The sequence below is a fragment of the Geotrypetes seraphini genome, chromosome 6, assembly GCF_902459505.1.
Source record: "Geotrypetes seraphini chromosome 6, aGeoSer1.1, whole genome shotgun sequence".
Classification (NCBI taxonomy): Eukaryota; Metazoa; Chordata; class Amphibia; order Gymnophiona; family Dermophiidae; genus Geotrypetes; species Geotrypetes seraphini.
Genome location: NC_047089.1, coordinates 199,983,918 through 200,000,455, shown reverse-complemented (window position 1 = coordinate 200,000,455; position 16,538 = coordinate 199,983,918). Strand labels below are relative to the sequence as shown.

Sequence of the window (16,538 nt, the reverse complement as noted above, 5' to 3'; positions counted from 1 at the left end):
ATTAGTGAACAACATGCTTCACTTAAACAGAACAGATAATAGGGTGGGCAATGAAACTTCTATTTCTATTAACTTGGCAGCAGTGACAATCTCCAAGAGTCAGAAGAGCAAAGATCTGGAGCCAATAATACCTGGTACTGGTGTCTAAGTCAGCAGTATATGACACCCCCCAAATGGTGGCCTCTCCAGAGCATGATAGCATGGGAAAGTTTGCCCTTCCGCTGCCTGTGCTCAACCTGTTTTTAGAGTAAACAGATGATTTTGCCTTCTAGGAAGGTTAATCTGAAACTTTCCCAATATCCATATTAAATCATGTATAATTACTTAGCTAGCAATTTCCTTTCCCTGAGTTCAGCCATGCCAGTCCAGACATGTGGGTTATATACCCTAATAGCAGGTAGATGCGGAGAACATAGTGTTGATGTCAATGTATTTAAGGTGCTTGACTAGCTACTTGCCGCCAGTATTCTTCCCCAGACAAATCAAACTTAGGAACCTCTTCACTGCGCTGTCACTCTTAGTAGAAATTTTGCAGAGTGCTTAGTTTGGGTTCCTGCCCCTTTAGGCGAGTCCCCAAGTTTGACTCAAGATAAAAAACAACCTTACTTAACTGCAGCATAACAATAAAAACAACAGCAATTGTAACACAGAAACATTAAGAACGGGCTAAGATCTATTCCAGGTGGGTTCTGGACTACTCTGGTTGGACTCAAGGAAAGAAATTTACCAGGTAAATAATTACTCTTTCCTTTTTTCTAGAGAGACCAGTCCAGATGCATGGGATAGACCAAATCTTCTTTGAAAACTAGCTGGGATATGGATGTGTGCCTTTAAAATGCCCATTCCAAATGTTGCACCCTGTTTCACCCAAATGTCCAAACAATAATGCTTAGCAAATCCTCTCTAGCAAAATGATGCGTTTTTCAATCCAGGAAGAAGGTTGTGCATTTACAGAGTGCATCCTAAGCCTACAGGCCTCTAGGGTCCCCGAGCACCATAGCTAGCTATGATGGCCTTCTTGAACCAGCACCCTAATGAATCGTTAAGATACCACTTTACCTTCCTTTGACCAGGTAAAACTTTGAAATTGGTTCATAACCTTGAGGTATCATTACAATATCTGGTCCAGAAGGTAGAGATCTCGGTGTTAAATCAACATCTTAAAGGACAGAAGAAAGGTCAGTTGATTAAGATGAAAAGAAAAAAGAACTGTGTGCAACCAAGAACATCATCTTCAAGAACCCCACTTCCAGAACCTCTGTTAACTGTGGGAGTTGAGGGTACAAACTAGGCAAACGGTGAGTAGGCCTTCCCCTGCAGCTCTGCAAGGCTCATGCTCTAAGCTTCAATATAAACATGGCAGAAAACACCTGTGCCAATGCTAGTGTGTTTTCTGGCATAATCCTCTCCACTTCATCCTTATGTGGTGGTAACTCATCAGTCTCCTTGAGAGAAAAACTGCCTGCCTAGACTGACCACTGCAACCTTAGATCTTCTTTGTTTACCTTTTTTTTTTCCAAACGTTTTCAAGATTTGTTACTTCTTGCACACAAAGGCAGAAGGAGTGCTCAGGCAATGGCCCAGCAACAAGTACTACTACTTGTCACTCAGTCAAGAGGGAGAGGATGGAGGGAAAACAATTCAGACAAAGGAGCACCCATAAATCAAATTAAGTGAAAGCTCCTGGTCCTTTCACCTTCCAACACTCTGAGGTCCCCTTATGTGCATTCCTTTTTGGCCTAATTGCACTTCTCAACCATCTACTGATGATAGAGAATACTGGAGACTGGTGGCTGCATGAGCACCTTGTATTGTTCAGTACTTTGTCTCCATCTGCTGGATAGAAACACAACCCGCACTTCTGGACTGGTCTGGCTACAATGAAGAGAAAAGGTAATTTACCATACCATACCTTACCTTATATTTTCTTTTATACCACAAGTTTCAACAAGGATTCAATGCTATTTTATATTATATATTCTAATAGAAAAATATCTGATTAAATAAAACTGCTAAACCATATTGCTGTAAATACTTGCATTAATACAGTGAAGTATGGTGGATCCCTAATTTACTAAGGCCCTCTTTTACTAAGGTGCGCTAACCGATTAGCGCATGCTAAATGCTAACGCGTACATGTAATGTCTATGGATGCGTTAGCGTTTAGCGTGCGCTAATTTGATTAGCGCACATTAGTAAAACAGGAGGTAAGTTTAGTTTCCTTCAAAACAGTCATGTTGACACAACTGTTGATTTGGGGGTGATCCCTTGATGAGCACATACACATTAGGATCTCCTACTATCTGGAATAAAACAGAGTTCTAATATAGTCAAGTCAGGACTACATTCCTTCGGTTAAGACACTTACACAATGGAAGCAGTTAGCTAAACACTTATAAAGCAAGCTTTTCTTGGAAAGCTGTCAGTTAGGATGGACATTACAGAGATGGGATGCACGAAGAAACCTGAGAACTTACGGCAAACTCATTGTCAGGATCTTTCACTCCTTTCCTGAATGGCCGGGAATACTGGAACTGCTGCACCTCATTGGCCCTGTAATAACTAATAATAGTAACAGCTAGATTTAACTTTTCTGCTCGATATTTTGATGCACTTGTCACCAGTTTTAGGCTAACACAAAGAACCAAACCCACCTGAACTTGGCTTCCTCCCGTTAAAATATGCCTGGCCTCTCATGCCTGTTGTCCCAAGTGCCCTGTGAGTTCTGCTACCCTTGGGCATATGTTCTGGGATTGCCCCCGGATACGGGCTTTCTGGCTGCAAGTTTGGACCTTTTTGTCCTCTCTTTCTCCTTCGTTGCCTGCATGCACCCCTGCTATAGTCCTCTTTTATGATGGGGCGGCTCTCTCCCATTGTTCTGCAGGGCAGCGGATGTTGGTGTTTAAGGCTCTCCTTTTGGCCAAGAAAGCCATTTTGGTTTCCTGGCGGACTCCCCATGCTCCCTCCTTCTCCCAGTGGCATATATCCCTTTATGACTTAGCGCTCCTGGAGCGTAAGGTGGTGGGGAGATACGACGAAAGCCGCTGGACCAAATTTCAGGATGTGTGGGAGGGGTATTGGTTGTCTCTCCCGCATCGGGAGCGGAGTATGTTGCTGAACTGCTAATATCTTGGGCTGTGGTGTCCTTGACAGGGGTTGGGTGCTATTTCCCACACTATGCCGTCTGCTTTAATTTCTCTTATCTCTTCTTTTCTTTCCGTGTTCCACATTTTTTCTTCTTCTTTTTCTTTTTGTTTTCTCATCTAGCCACAAGGGTTTGGGTTTGGGTCTGGGGGGGGGGTGATTTTGGGGGGCTTGGGGTTTTGGAGAGGGGGGTTGTTGGGGGTTATGGTAAAATCCTGTATTGGGCATTCTTTCACCTTTTCACCTCGGCGTTTTCCTGTATTATTGCTTTTGTGTTCCTTGTTTGCCTTGTATCAGAGCCTCTTTGCGAGGTGCGGAGGTGTTTTTGTCTCTTCTTGTTCTGTATGCTGTTGATTTTGCTCAATAAAGAAATATTATACTAAAAAAAAAAAAAAATGCCTGGCCTGAAGCTCTTCTGAAAATTCCACAAATTGTTTTCTGTAGCAATGTTATCACAGACTGTGAAACCCTCATGGACCTTCCATCCCAAACAACTGGTTATCTGAAAATTTCCCACCTATCTTGTGGGTAAAATGTATGCACAGGAACAATGTCTGGAGAATTCTATAAACAGCAGCTACATTAGGCGCTGCTAGGTGCCCTAATTGCAGCCGCCTAGCGATGCCTAAGTTTGGGATCCATGCCCAATTTAAAAAAAAAATTGGCTTAATCGGCATGCTAATTGAGCATGCTGTTTTTCAGTCAACCAAAAAGAAACAATTAATCAATTTAAGAGTTTGGTGCCAAACTCTTAGGATGCCTAGCAATGGAGGTACCATTTATAGAATTTCTATGCCTGACGACACCCATGTTTAAAAGTTGGCATGGTTATGGGCGGAGAAAGGACGAGGTTGACTTAAGTGTTGTCAGGTGTCCAACATAGGTGCCGCCAAATTAGGTGAGTGAAAAGCTGGCCTAATGGAGTGGCGCCTATGTCCGCTTAAGCGCCACTAGGCGTGATTCTATAAACAGCACTGTTTTTTTTTTTGATTGACAGCCAGGCGCCGCTCAGCGCCGTTTATAGAATCTGGCCCTGTGAGCCATTTCTACCTGCACCGTGGAAGCATTCCTCAGGGAAGGAAAACAATAACCGTAAGGGTAATTCCATAAGTGGGTACCTCCTTTTAGGCATCCCGATGCTGTGTAGTAAAAGCCTATTCCATAAACATCTGGGTGCCTGGATTCCTTTATAAAATACAAGTGCAACCAGATACCAGGGTGCCTAAAATTTAGGTCCTGCAGTTACACCTGCCATAGACCTGATGTTAGGTACAGGCATCTACATGCAGCAAGGGTATGTATAAGTTACAGTACTCTATAAGTGATGTGTGTAAATGGCAATACTATCCATGCCCCTCTCAAGCTCCGCCCGTGAACACCCCTCCCCTGTATCTATGCACTATGGCACTTACACACACGCTTACAGAATGGCTCTGTAATGGTGTATGTAACCTGTTTCATGATTACGAGTTTACACCCAGTAGCGTCTACCACGAACTTTCAAGACTCAAAGTAGACAAAGCCATGGGACCAGACAATCTACATCCCAGGGTACTCAGAGAGCTGAGTGAAGTTCTGGCTGAACCACTATCCGTGCTCTTCAATCTTTCCATGCGCACGGGAAAAGTACCCCTAGACTGGAAAACAGCTAACGTAATTCCACTCCACAAAAAGGGCTGCAGAACAGAGACAGAAAATTACAGACCTGTGAGTCTTACATCCATAGTGTGCAAACTCATGGAAACACTAATCAAACAGAAACTTGACAAAATTCTAGATGAAGAAAATTTACGTGATCCACATCAACACGGATTTACCAGGGGAAGGTCCTGCCAATCTAATCTGATTGACTTCTTTGACTGGGTGACCAGTCATCTGGACGCCGGGGAGTCCCTAGACGTGATATATTTGGACTTCAGCAAAGTTTTTGATAGCGTCCCACACCGCAGGCTGTTGAACAAACTAAAATCGATGGGATTAGGAGATACATTCACTGCATGGGTAAGGGATTGGCTAGATGGTAGGCTTCAAAGGGTAATGGTAAATGGTACCCCCTCCGAAACGTCAGTAGTGATGAGTGGAGTACCTCAGGGCTCCGTCTTAGGGCCGATTCTATTCAATTTATTCATAGGAGATTTGACCCAAGGGCTTAAGGGAAAGGTATCACTGTTTGCCGACGATGCCAAACTATGCAACATAGTACACAAAAGCAGTGTGCCTGACTTTATGACGCAGGACCTACGACAGCTGGAACAGTGGTCATCAACTTGGCAGCTAGGCTTCAATGCTAAAAAATGTAAAGTAATGCACCTAGGCAAAAAAAATCCACACAGAACTTACACACTAAATGGTGAAACCTTGTCCAGGAACGTGATTTAGGAGTGATCATTAGCGATGATATGAAGGCTGCCAATCAAGTAGAGAAGGCTTCGTCCAAGGCAAGACAAATGATGGGCTGCATCCGTAGGGGTTTTGTCAGCAGAAAACCTGAAGTCATTATGCCACTGTACAGATCCATGGTGAGACCTCATCTCGAGTATTGTGTTCAATTCTGGAGACCACACTACCGGAAAGATGTGTTGAGAATTGAGTCGGTTCAGCGAATGACTACCAGGATGGTCTTGGGGCTCAGGGATCTCACGTATGACGAAAGGTTAAAAAAACTGCGGATGTACTCACTGGAGGAGCGAAGAGAGAGGGGGGACATGATTGAGACCTTTAAATATATCACGGGGCGTATAGAGGTGAAAGATGATATCTTCAGTCTCACAGGGCCCTCGGTAACCAGAGGACACTCGCTGAAAATCAGGGGAGGGAAATTTCAAGGTGATGCTAGGAAGTACTTCTTCACCGAACGGGTGGTCGATCATTGGAACGAGCTGCCTCAGCAGGTGATTGAGGCCAACAGCGTGTCAGATTTTAAGAAGAAATGGGATATTCATGTGGGATCTATAGGGGAGTAAGAATCAGGGAGTGGGTCATTGGTATGGGCAGACTCGATGGGCTATGGCCCTTTTCTGCCGTCAATTTCTATGTTTCTATGTTTCTAAGTAATTTGCTCTGCTGTCACTAGCGTGCTTAAGCGCACACTTGCCTGTGAAAATATGCGCATAAATGTACAGAATATTGGCAAGTGATGCATAAATGTAAGCCTCCTGTTCTAGAATTGCCTTTACAGTTTTCTATTTTATAACCTATGGATGTTGTTTGAAAGGGAAAAAAGCACATGTCAATCAAAGTTAGGTATTGTTTGCAGAACCGCGTCTAGTGGTGCCTAAATCGTCAGGCGCTGGTTGGAGCCATAATGTTAGGTGCCAGTATATTAAGCCAGGCTTTTCTTGGCCTAATATACCGATGCTTAACATAGAAGCTACCAGTGCCCAATTCAATTCATGCCCAAACTATGCCCCTAACCATGCCTGCTTTCTGGGTAGGTACATAGATGCCTACTGTGAGGAGGTAGGCACCTACCAGCTAATTCATTTTTTAAAAATTGTTTTTAATCAAGTTTAATAAACTTTTTGATTATATCGCATTATCACATATTCAATGCGATGTACAAATTTAAAAAAAAGGAAATGACAGACAACATGTATAGGGGAATAAACAACTTGGACATGGACAAATAGACATTAGCAGAAACATAAAGGCAGTGGGAGGAACTACAATAATTAAAAAAAGGAGAACATAAAGCAGAGTAACAAATAGGTTAGGACATATCTAATTTAATAGCCTTGTGTCTTTTTTGTTTCAAATGCATGCTTAAGGAGAAAGCATTTTAGGTTGGCTTTGAATTTATCTAAGTTAGTTTCTTCTCTCAAATAAACCAGCAATGAATTCCATGTTTGGGGGGCTGCCACAGAGAAGATTGTGTTTCGCTGAGTATTAATGATTATTAAAGAAGGAACTGAGAGAAGATGTTTATCCTCTGATCTTAGTGTTCTAGAGGGAGCATAGGGAATAAGTATTCTTTCCAAAAATATAGGGGCTTTTGAGATTTGGACTTTAAAAGTTTGTAGGGCTATTTTGTATGTTATTCTATGGTTTATGGGCAGCCAGTGTGCATTCTCTAAGAATTTCCTCTTTTTGGTGATAATTTTTATAGCGATATTTTGGATAATTTGACGGCATCTTAATTCTTTAAGTGTGATTCTCTTATATAATGCATTGCAGTAGTCGAGTTTTGTTATTATCAGAGAGTGAATTATAGAATTTAAAGATGTGTCAAGAAAATTGGCCAGTGATCTTATTATCCACAGCCTACAAAAGCAACTTTTGACTACGGCACTAATTTGATTATGAAAGCTTAGTTCTGGATCGATGATGATATCTAGGATTTTAATTTTAATCAGCTTCTTGAAGAGTATTATCAGCACTAATTAACTAATTTTTTTAAAAAACCTCAGTAGGTGCCTAGTCTGTTTGTCCAAGTTAGATTTTAAGCTCTTCTGAGCAGAGACCATCTATAAATGTCAAAATGTACAGCGCTGTGTATGCCTTTCAACACTATATGAGTGATTAGTAGTAGTAGTCTAGGTGCCTTTTATAGAATCAGGGTCATTGTTTCTATGCAAATATTTTTTAGGCATGTATTTGGTCATGCAATTTTATAATAGCCCTTTTCTGGGTGTAAAGCATCATTTAATAAGAAAATGCATTATAAAATGACCCCCTCTGTTTATACTTTTAGGAAACAAAATCCACTCATGTGGACTGAGCCATTCTACTCGCATCCCCCTGCTTTTACCTGCACAGATTTGAAAATTTACCCCATAAAAGAAAAGGAAGAACAAATGGTTACTTTAAGGTTTGTTCAGGAACAGGCTTGTCTTTGTACTGGCGTGGCATTTTCATCACAGGCTTTACTGTAAAACACTGTATGTCTGGACAACCATATTAAGGAATTAAAAACACTGAGTCCAACAGTTAAACAGATGAGAGAGGGGACGAAATGGTAGTTCTTTTGGGGCAGGGGCGAGTGGTGAAAACACACAAAAAAAGGATGGAGTGGGACTATCATGAGATCTTTTTACTGGCTGAATGTGCAGTACCCTTTGCTAATCTTCTACCTACTTTGTCCCTCAATAAAATGATTATTAAAAAATGCTGAGTCATTGGGGAAGTGAAGGGAGGAGGAGGGGAAAGACTCTAAATTAATGATAGTCTGTAAACTTCAGAATATTCTATGATATTCAGAAGACAAAGAAAAACCACCTTAAAGTATATGCAGGCTATTCTTTCCACCCAGGGAACACTAGTTGGGGATGGGAAGGGTGCTGCCTCTTAATGTTATACTCTGTGACTTATAGAGGGATGATGTTGCAGCTGTTTAAAGATACATTGCTTGGGCGAAGCCTTCACCTCCTCTCCCGGCGGGGTGGTGCTGGTCATCTTCTCTGCATTTGGAAACTGGGTCAGCAGCTTCAGATTGAAGTCTTCCCTTCGTTCATACTCCTTGCCACGGTAGATAAAGATCTTATTCTGTAGCAAGGAAAACGGGAAGTTAGTGACATATAGGATGAAACCAGAGTGTGACATCATGGAGGATGTGAGGGATACCGGTTTTAAGTTATTTTTCTAAATTAATTATATACTGTACTGAGAGACCAGGCTTAAAATGTTATCCAGGACAGGGTCTACATATTTTACTCCCACATTACTTCCCTGAATGTTTTACAATCTCACTAACCAGCAAGGGATGCAAATATCATTTGAAAAAAATTAACTAAAATTAAAACAATTGGCCATCTCAATCATAAAAGGAGGTAAGGAAGCTCCATACCGGAAAGTGGTGTGATGTCAGATGGAGCTAGACCAAGGATTGAAATGGGCAATCAGGAAGTGCCAACTGGGCCTAACTGTCACCACATCAGATAAACAAAAAAAGGAAGAACCAACAAAATCTGCAGTAAAAGGGTCGAAGACAAAACAAAGCAAGGAGAACTGCAGTAACTTGTACAATGATACAGACAAAGTTTATTAAAATAATTGCGGTTAAAAACAACACCTTAAAATTAAACCACAGCCCACGTACAAGCTGCTCTTCGACGTTCAGCATGCCTTTTGCAGTTCAATTTGACTCCTTTCCAAACTAGGACCCCTGAAGAAGGCGTGTACTGAAACACAGACCGTGTTGGGTCCCGTGGTTTAATTTTAAGGTGTTGTTTTTAACCGCAATTATTTTAATAAACTTTGCCTGTATCATTGTACAAGTTACTGCAGTTCTCCTTGTTTTGTTTTGTCTTCGACCACATCAGATAAAGCCAGTGGTGTAGCAAGGGTGAGAGGCATCTGGGAAAGTGGCATCCCTCCCCCACCCTCTTCTTTACCTCCCGCTCCTTCCCGACATCCCCTGCCGTGCATGTGCCCACTTCCATTCCCCTGTACCTCATTAATTTTCCAGGCATGAGCAGCATTACGAACTTGCTGCCCAAATCGTGTCGGCTCTCCCTCTGATGTCACTTCCTAGGTGTGGGACCCGGAAGTGACATCAAAGAGAGCCGACACCGATGCAGGCAGCATGTTTGTGACACTGCTTGTGCCGGGAAAATTAATGAGGGAAGGGCAGGTGCATGCATGCAGCAGGGAGGATCAGGAAGGAGGAGGGGGGAGGGGTGGAGAGGAGGACAGGTGCTGGTGCCCCCATTAAGAAAGCGCCTGGGGCGGACCGCTCCCTCCCCTCTTACTATGCCACTAGATGAAGCCACAAGGTCAGATATTCAAAAGATTTTAATGGAGAAGCTGCATGCTCTGTCAAAGAATCCTAGACTTCAAAGGAACTTCCCTAGTGCCTACCCCCATTCTGTTTTGAGGCTCCCGAGCACAATCAAGCTTGGGATAGAATTTGGGCAGCAGAGATCACAGATCATGCTGTGTTTTGTCCATGCTAGGCCTGCCTTAATATTGTTCCCATTGCAGTGCTTATGGTACCCTTAGGACCTGCTGCAACCCTGAAGCATGACTGGAGCCAATTATTTGGGACAAGAATCAATTACTCACTTTTTTATATAGGTTTCCTTATCCATAATGAAACACCACACTCCTGTTTGATCCTGATCTCAACTCAGTATTAGGAAGACAGAAACCAGAAGAACAAAGACAATGTGAAGGTAAAGGAACCAGTCAGCCAAATTTTCCACTCCTTGGGCTCAAAGGTGGCAAAATCCAGACTAGTCTAATTCCCCACATGCTCGGAAAGAATTACCACAAGGGAAAGTAACCCAAAAGAATCATCACCCTAGGGAATTCTCCTACCCCCTAAAATTAAAAAATCCAGTATCTTAACATCTTTTTTTTTCCATTATTTTTTTATTTTCAAATTTTACATAAAGTGTACAAAATATTAAAATACAATTGATAAATACATAGTATCACTTTTATATCTAATACATTATATATCTAAGTTTGATTTTCCCCCTCACCCTCCCCCCACCCTTTTATTACTTTAATATATAATATTTTTAATTTTCAAATTTTATATAAAATGTACATGTTAAAATACAATTGATGAATATTCAATAACATTTTTATATCTAATACAATATATTCTAAATAAATTTATCCCCTCTCCCTCCCCCCACCCTTCTATTACTTTTCATTCATATATTTCATATTGTATAATATATTATAACATATTATGTAGAAATTATTTTCTTTACCCCCCCTTTATGTGTGTCATGAAAAAGATCTCTAAAAGAAGAGAAGAAGAAGAAAAATCCTACTATTTATTCATTACAGTATTTTACCAATGGCCCCCATATTTTTGTAAATTTAGTATATGTCCCCCTTTGTATTGCTATTGTTCTTTCCATTTTGAATATATGACATATTGTATTCCACCAAAATGTATAATTTAGGTTGTTGTAATTCTTCCAGTTATTAGTTATATGTTGAATGGCAACCCCTGTCATAATTAATAAGAGCTTGTTATTTTCTGGTGAAATTTGACTTTTTTTCCTCATCATCATTCCAAATAATATTGTGTCATATGATATTGCAATATGATTTTCCATCAATTTATTAATTTGTGGCCAAATTGAATTCCAAAAAGTTTTAATATAGGGACAATGATATAATAAATGATCTAATGTCCCTGGTTCTAGATTACAGTGCCAGCATTTATTGGACTTAGAACTATCTAATTTTTGCAAACGTGTAGGGGTCCAAAAAGCTCTATGTAATAAAAAGAACCAAGTTTGTCTCATAGATGCTGACACTGTACATCCCATTCTCCAAGACCAAATTAACATCTGCCATTTGCTGGAGACAGATAAATACTGGGAGAGTGAACCATGCACAAAACCCTATAGAGGATCATCACTAAACTAGTTGCTCTCTGTGTCCATCTGCTGATAGAGAAGTATAAGCCCAAGTGTCTGGACTGTTCTGATGAGATGATACGGAATATGTGTCAATGGTGTTAGCGTGTACTAACGCAGTAGCATACATATCAATAATGCTAGCCACATGTACAGATTAACCAGGTAAGAAAGAAGCGGCACCAGAATAAACTAGTTAAACTTTATGGGTTATATGATACTTTGCACTACCCAGCTAAATGTAGCCTGGTAAGTGTGGCTGCATTAAAATCTGTAACAATATCCCCCCTCCCTTTTACAAAAGCGCAGAAGAGGTTTTTAGCGCCAGCCAGTGCACCGAATGCTGAACTACTCCAATGGTCATAAAGTTCCTATGAGCATTGGAGCAGCCCAGAGCAATCAGTGCGCCGGCCGGCACTAAAAACCTCTTTCATGCTTTTGTAAAAAGCGGGGATGGGGTGGGGGTTATGTGCAGTAACATTTGGTCAAATATTCAACTGTACTTTTGAAGACATAAATTTATGCACTTACCTGGCTATAAATCTCCCCTTAACTGAATTCCTTAAAAGTTACAACATATTTTAAGGGAACAACATTACGATTATGCAGAGTTGACAGTATGCATTTGATTTGGAGTTCATGGGAAACTAAAAGATAATTCCTACTCTTACCTCTGCAGAATGGAACTGAACATTTATACACTATAAGGAAAAGCTATCAATGTGGGCTACTGTTAAGATGAGTTACAGGCAGTCCCTGAGTTACAGATGCCCGACTTAAGTACGACTCGTACGTAAGAATGCAGTCGTGGCTTCATTTGATTTCACTGAGCAGTATTTCCAGTGGCATAGACTCCTATACTCCTGCAGTAGATTCAGGAATGATGCTTGGCCACATTAAGAACAATGTTTGGTTGTGCATACTGTACCTTACAGGGTAACTCTAAATGCAAGAAATATATAGTGGTATGAAAACTCTGGGGGTAACTCAGAACCAAGGGTTAAAGTAAAAGACACCTATAAAAAAGAAAAAGTAAAAAAGTGAAAAATTGACAATATACACAGGGGACTTCAATGAAGAGTGCTGCTACGCTGATATGTTTCAGAGTAGCGTTCTGAGTTACCCCCAGTGTTTTCATACCACTATATAGTTCTTGCATTTAGAATTACAGTGGCAAGATAGGGAGTTTGGTTTGGAGTTTATTGACACTTGCCACATTGCCATTATCGAATAGTTTGTACCTTATAGGGAATACTTAGGGACAGTTGACCTTTTGTCAGCTGGGAGCAGAGGTAAGCAGCAAGAATCTTAGTTCTGAGTTACATACAAATTCGACTTAAGAACGGCTTTAAATATGTAACTCGTTCTTAACCCGGGGACTGCCTATATTTTACCACAAGGCAATTAGGCCTGGATTCTCTAACTGGTGCCATTGTTACTTTACATTATATTTCATCAAAGTCCTTACAAGTTCATGGCAAACAGCAATACATTTCAATTACTGGAAACAAACCCAGTTAAACATAATGAAATGACAAATAATCAGTATAAAATATTAACAATAGAGAATAATACATTTCAAGATAATTTTTTGAACAGAAATGTCTTTAAAAGTTTTTTATAAACAGTATATTGACCTAAAGATCTAATTAAAATAGGACGATCGGTCCAAATTAAGGTAACCTGATTAAAAAAGGATGCCTTCCAATGAACAAATAGAATAGTCTAATTGTTTTTGGTCAGGGAAATTGAAGATAAAATTGTTTTCGTACAGCATGACCTGGTCTTCCTGCTAATAATGAAATCAATTACACTAAGTGATATGGTACCTGGTCGTATAGAATATTAAAAACTCTATTTTTTTTCTAAGATAACACAGTTGCTAAAATGCTTGCACTATGGATTTATGAGTGTAATTACAAAATGATTTTTCTCTCTTTTAAGTTACAGACCTTGATTTTCTCGTTCCAACAGTGAAATGTCTTAGCGTTCATTATGTGATATGGACACATGACTGTGTGTGGCCAATGGCTTTGTGTGAATAATCTGAGGCATTGTGAATCACAGTCGCATTAACAATGATGTAGAAGAGGTTCTGTGGCCCCCCACTCTTAACTCACCCGAAGGAATGAAGGATAACCCTGCCCATAGTATCCAACAACAAAATACTCCAGCTGAGGTCTCATGGCCTTCATGATGTTCTCATAAAATGTGGCTTGCTTTTTCTGAAAGCAGAAAAGTAATAATATAACAAAAAACAACAAAGATTGCTTTGATATAGAAATAATCCATAGTTAATGTCATTAGAGCTTCTAAAGGTTTTTCTTTTTTTGCTTATTGTATTTTTCGCTCCATAAGATGCACTTTTTTCCCCCCCCCCAAAGTGGGTGGAAATAAGGGTGCATCTTATGGAGCGAATACACCCCCCGGTAACTTTTTAAATTGTGCTTTATCAGCAGGAGCATACCGTGCTCCTGCCCTTCCCTCCGTAAACCGCTGCCTCCTGATATCTTCCTTCAGCTGCAGAGTGGTGCAGAAGGCAGGCGCAAGCTTTTCACAGCCTGCCTGGTTCCACGCTGCTCTCAGAATAGCTTCCATCAGTTCTCGCGGGACAAGAAGCAATTCAGAGAGCAGCACAGGACCAGACAGGCTGCGAAAAGCTCACGCCTGCCTTCTGCACTGCTCTGCAGCTGAAGGAAGACATCAGGGTCAGCAGTTTATGGAGGGAAGGGCAGGAGCACGGAAAGCTCCTGCCTATAAAGCGCAATTAAAAAGGTACCTGGGGGGGGGGGGGTGAAGGAAGAGACTACAAGAGATACTGTGCCGTGGTGGTGGAAGAGACTGCCAGTGATACTGTGCCGGGGGGGGGGGGGGGGGGTGGAAGAGACTGCCAATGATATTGTGGGCCAGCAGCACACCAGTTCTTTTTCAAAAACATATGTTGGCTTGTTCCAGCTACAAGTCACTGACACATGGCAGCATTGGATCTCCTAAAGCACAGGGCCCCAGTGGTTTCTCCAATACCTTTTACTTTGTAATAAAAAAGTTGAGCATTTTTGTGAGGAGTTTCTACCGTTACTTTACTACTGCAGCCTAATCCCTGGTAAATAGACCCCTTTTTTCATACAGAAAAGAACCCAGTGCCAAGTATAATGGGGAGCATTTCCTGAATTTTAAAGGATGAGAAATTTGGGGCTGCAGGAAAAAGGGGCCGTTGCATCCCCTTAGGTGGGTTTTTTCTACACTTTAAAGTCACTTTGTCATGGCTGGAAAATGACAGTTTTTTCATATTCTGATTTAGTGGCTCCTGGACCGTGAAGCACAGGACCTATACGAGCTGCAGCTGGTTAGAAGCCAGAAAGCTCTTGGTCTAAAAGTCCTGGGTGAGAGGTTCTTGAAAGGTCTCTAGAACTTGCCTCAGGCTATAGCATTGCAGCTCCCCCAGTCCCATAGCAGCAGAGCCTCTTCACTCCTCCCCCTTGGAAGGGATTTCCCAAAGATATCCCATACCTTGCTTCTTTTTTTGGCAGCCTCTTCCTTCATCATGTGCCCAGAGATTTAGGTTCAATCAGATGCAAGCTGGCAGTGCCCCACTGTTCTGTTGTAATGTCTGGGTGGTCAGTCCATTACAGGACTGGCCTCTCTCACATCCAAATGGTCTTGTTCTGGGCGTTTCGGATTTGGATGAAATTTTGGTCGAAAATGTGTTGTAAAGATAGACATCCTGGCGGTCTGGGCACCCCATTGCCTGCCTGCCTGCCTACCTGCTAGCCACTAGGCCTGCCTGCCCTGTCCTGGCCTACCACTAGACCACCAGAGGGGGGACAGGGCAGGGAGGTGGGACAGGGTACACCATTTGGTTCAGAATTTTTTTTCTTGGCTTTTCCTCTTCTAAATCTAGGGTGCTTCTTATGGTCAGGTGCATCTTATATAGCGAAAAATACGGTATATATATATATACTAGGGCCCTGATTCTGCAAAATGTGTCTAAAGTTAGGCGTTCAGCACTTTTTAGTCATCTAACTTTTTAGGCGTCCTTTAGAGAATCAGGTTTTAGGTGAGATTTAGACGTCCAAACAATGTTTTATGGAGGTGCAATTCACATCAAACGTAGACCCTGTAAATGCAGGCCTGGAAAACCCTGGCCTACATTTCCAGTACCTACCTTCGCCAGAGGCATGATTCTGTACTCGGCGCTGTCGTGTGATTGACATATGATAAGCGACTGCCTACAATGGCACCAGTTACAGAATCCAGGCCTAACTATTCATTTTCAGTGGCACTAACTAGTTAGCCCCAAACAGGCGAATGTCAGTGGCCACCAACAATCACACCAGTTACAGAATCCAGGCCTAACTATTCATTTTCAGTGGCACTAACTAGTTAGCCCCAAACAGGCGAATGTCAGTGGCCACCAACAATCACACCAGTTACAGAATCCAGGCCTAACTATTCATTTTCAGTGGCACTAACTAGTTAGCCCCAAACAGGCGAATGTCAGTGGCCACCAACAATCACACCAGTTACAGAATCCAGGCCTAACTATTCATTTTCAGTGGCACTAACTAGTTAGCCCCAAACAGGCGAATGTCAGTGGCCACCAACAATCACACCAGTTACAGAATCCAGGCCTAACTATTCATTTTCAGTGGCACTAACTAGTTAGCCCCAAACAGGCGAATGTCAGTGGCCACCAACAATCACACCAGTTACAGAATCCAGGCCTAACTATTCATTTTCAGTGGCACTAACTAGTTAGCCCCAAACAGGCGATTTAACTGGTCAGGTGCTGTTTCTGGCTGGTTTAAAATACCTTGTATATCAACCCCTCTGTATTTTTTTTCTTTTGTTCTGGTTGTACCATGATATGAAACATAACAAAACATTGTTGATGTTCTTATGTTATATTTTAAGACAGGATTATGCAATAACACAATCAACAGACTTCACAAGGGTACTCAGTCCATAAGATGTCTCAAACGGTAGTATAAACCTTAGCTACCATTTAAATGCCCTTATGTGCTCAAATTATTTTTACTGTGTTCTTCCAGGATCCTCAGCGGCACCACTTGGAGC

At 41.5% G+C, this 16,538-nt stretch overlaps 1 protein-coding gene across 3 annotated transcripts in view; it reads right to left on the bottom strand.

Moving 5' to 3' along the window:
- The window catches only part of DOCK5 (dedicator of cytokinesis 5), a 271,412-nt gene that overhangs the window by 26,349 nt on the left and 228,525 nt on the right, over positions 1-16,538 (bottom strand). For 2 of the 3 annotated variants that reach the window (XM_033950084.1, XM_033950082.1), the window contains exons 40-43: positions 13,583-13,687; positions 8,484-8,625; positions 7,946-8,027; positions 2,478-2,562 (exon numbers count right to left, since the gene is read on the bottom strand). In XM_033950084.1, the coding sequence (XP_033805975.1) occupies positions 2,478-2,562; positions 7,946-8,027; positions 8,484-8,625; positions 13,583-13,687 (414 nt within the window). The remainder of the gene's footprint in view (positions 1-2,477; positions 2,563-7,945; positions 8,028-8,483; positions 8,626-13,582; positions 13,688-16,538) is intronic. The other variant, XM_033950083.1, reaches the window with a different exon arrangement.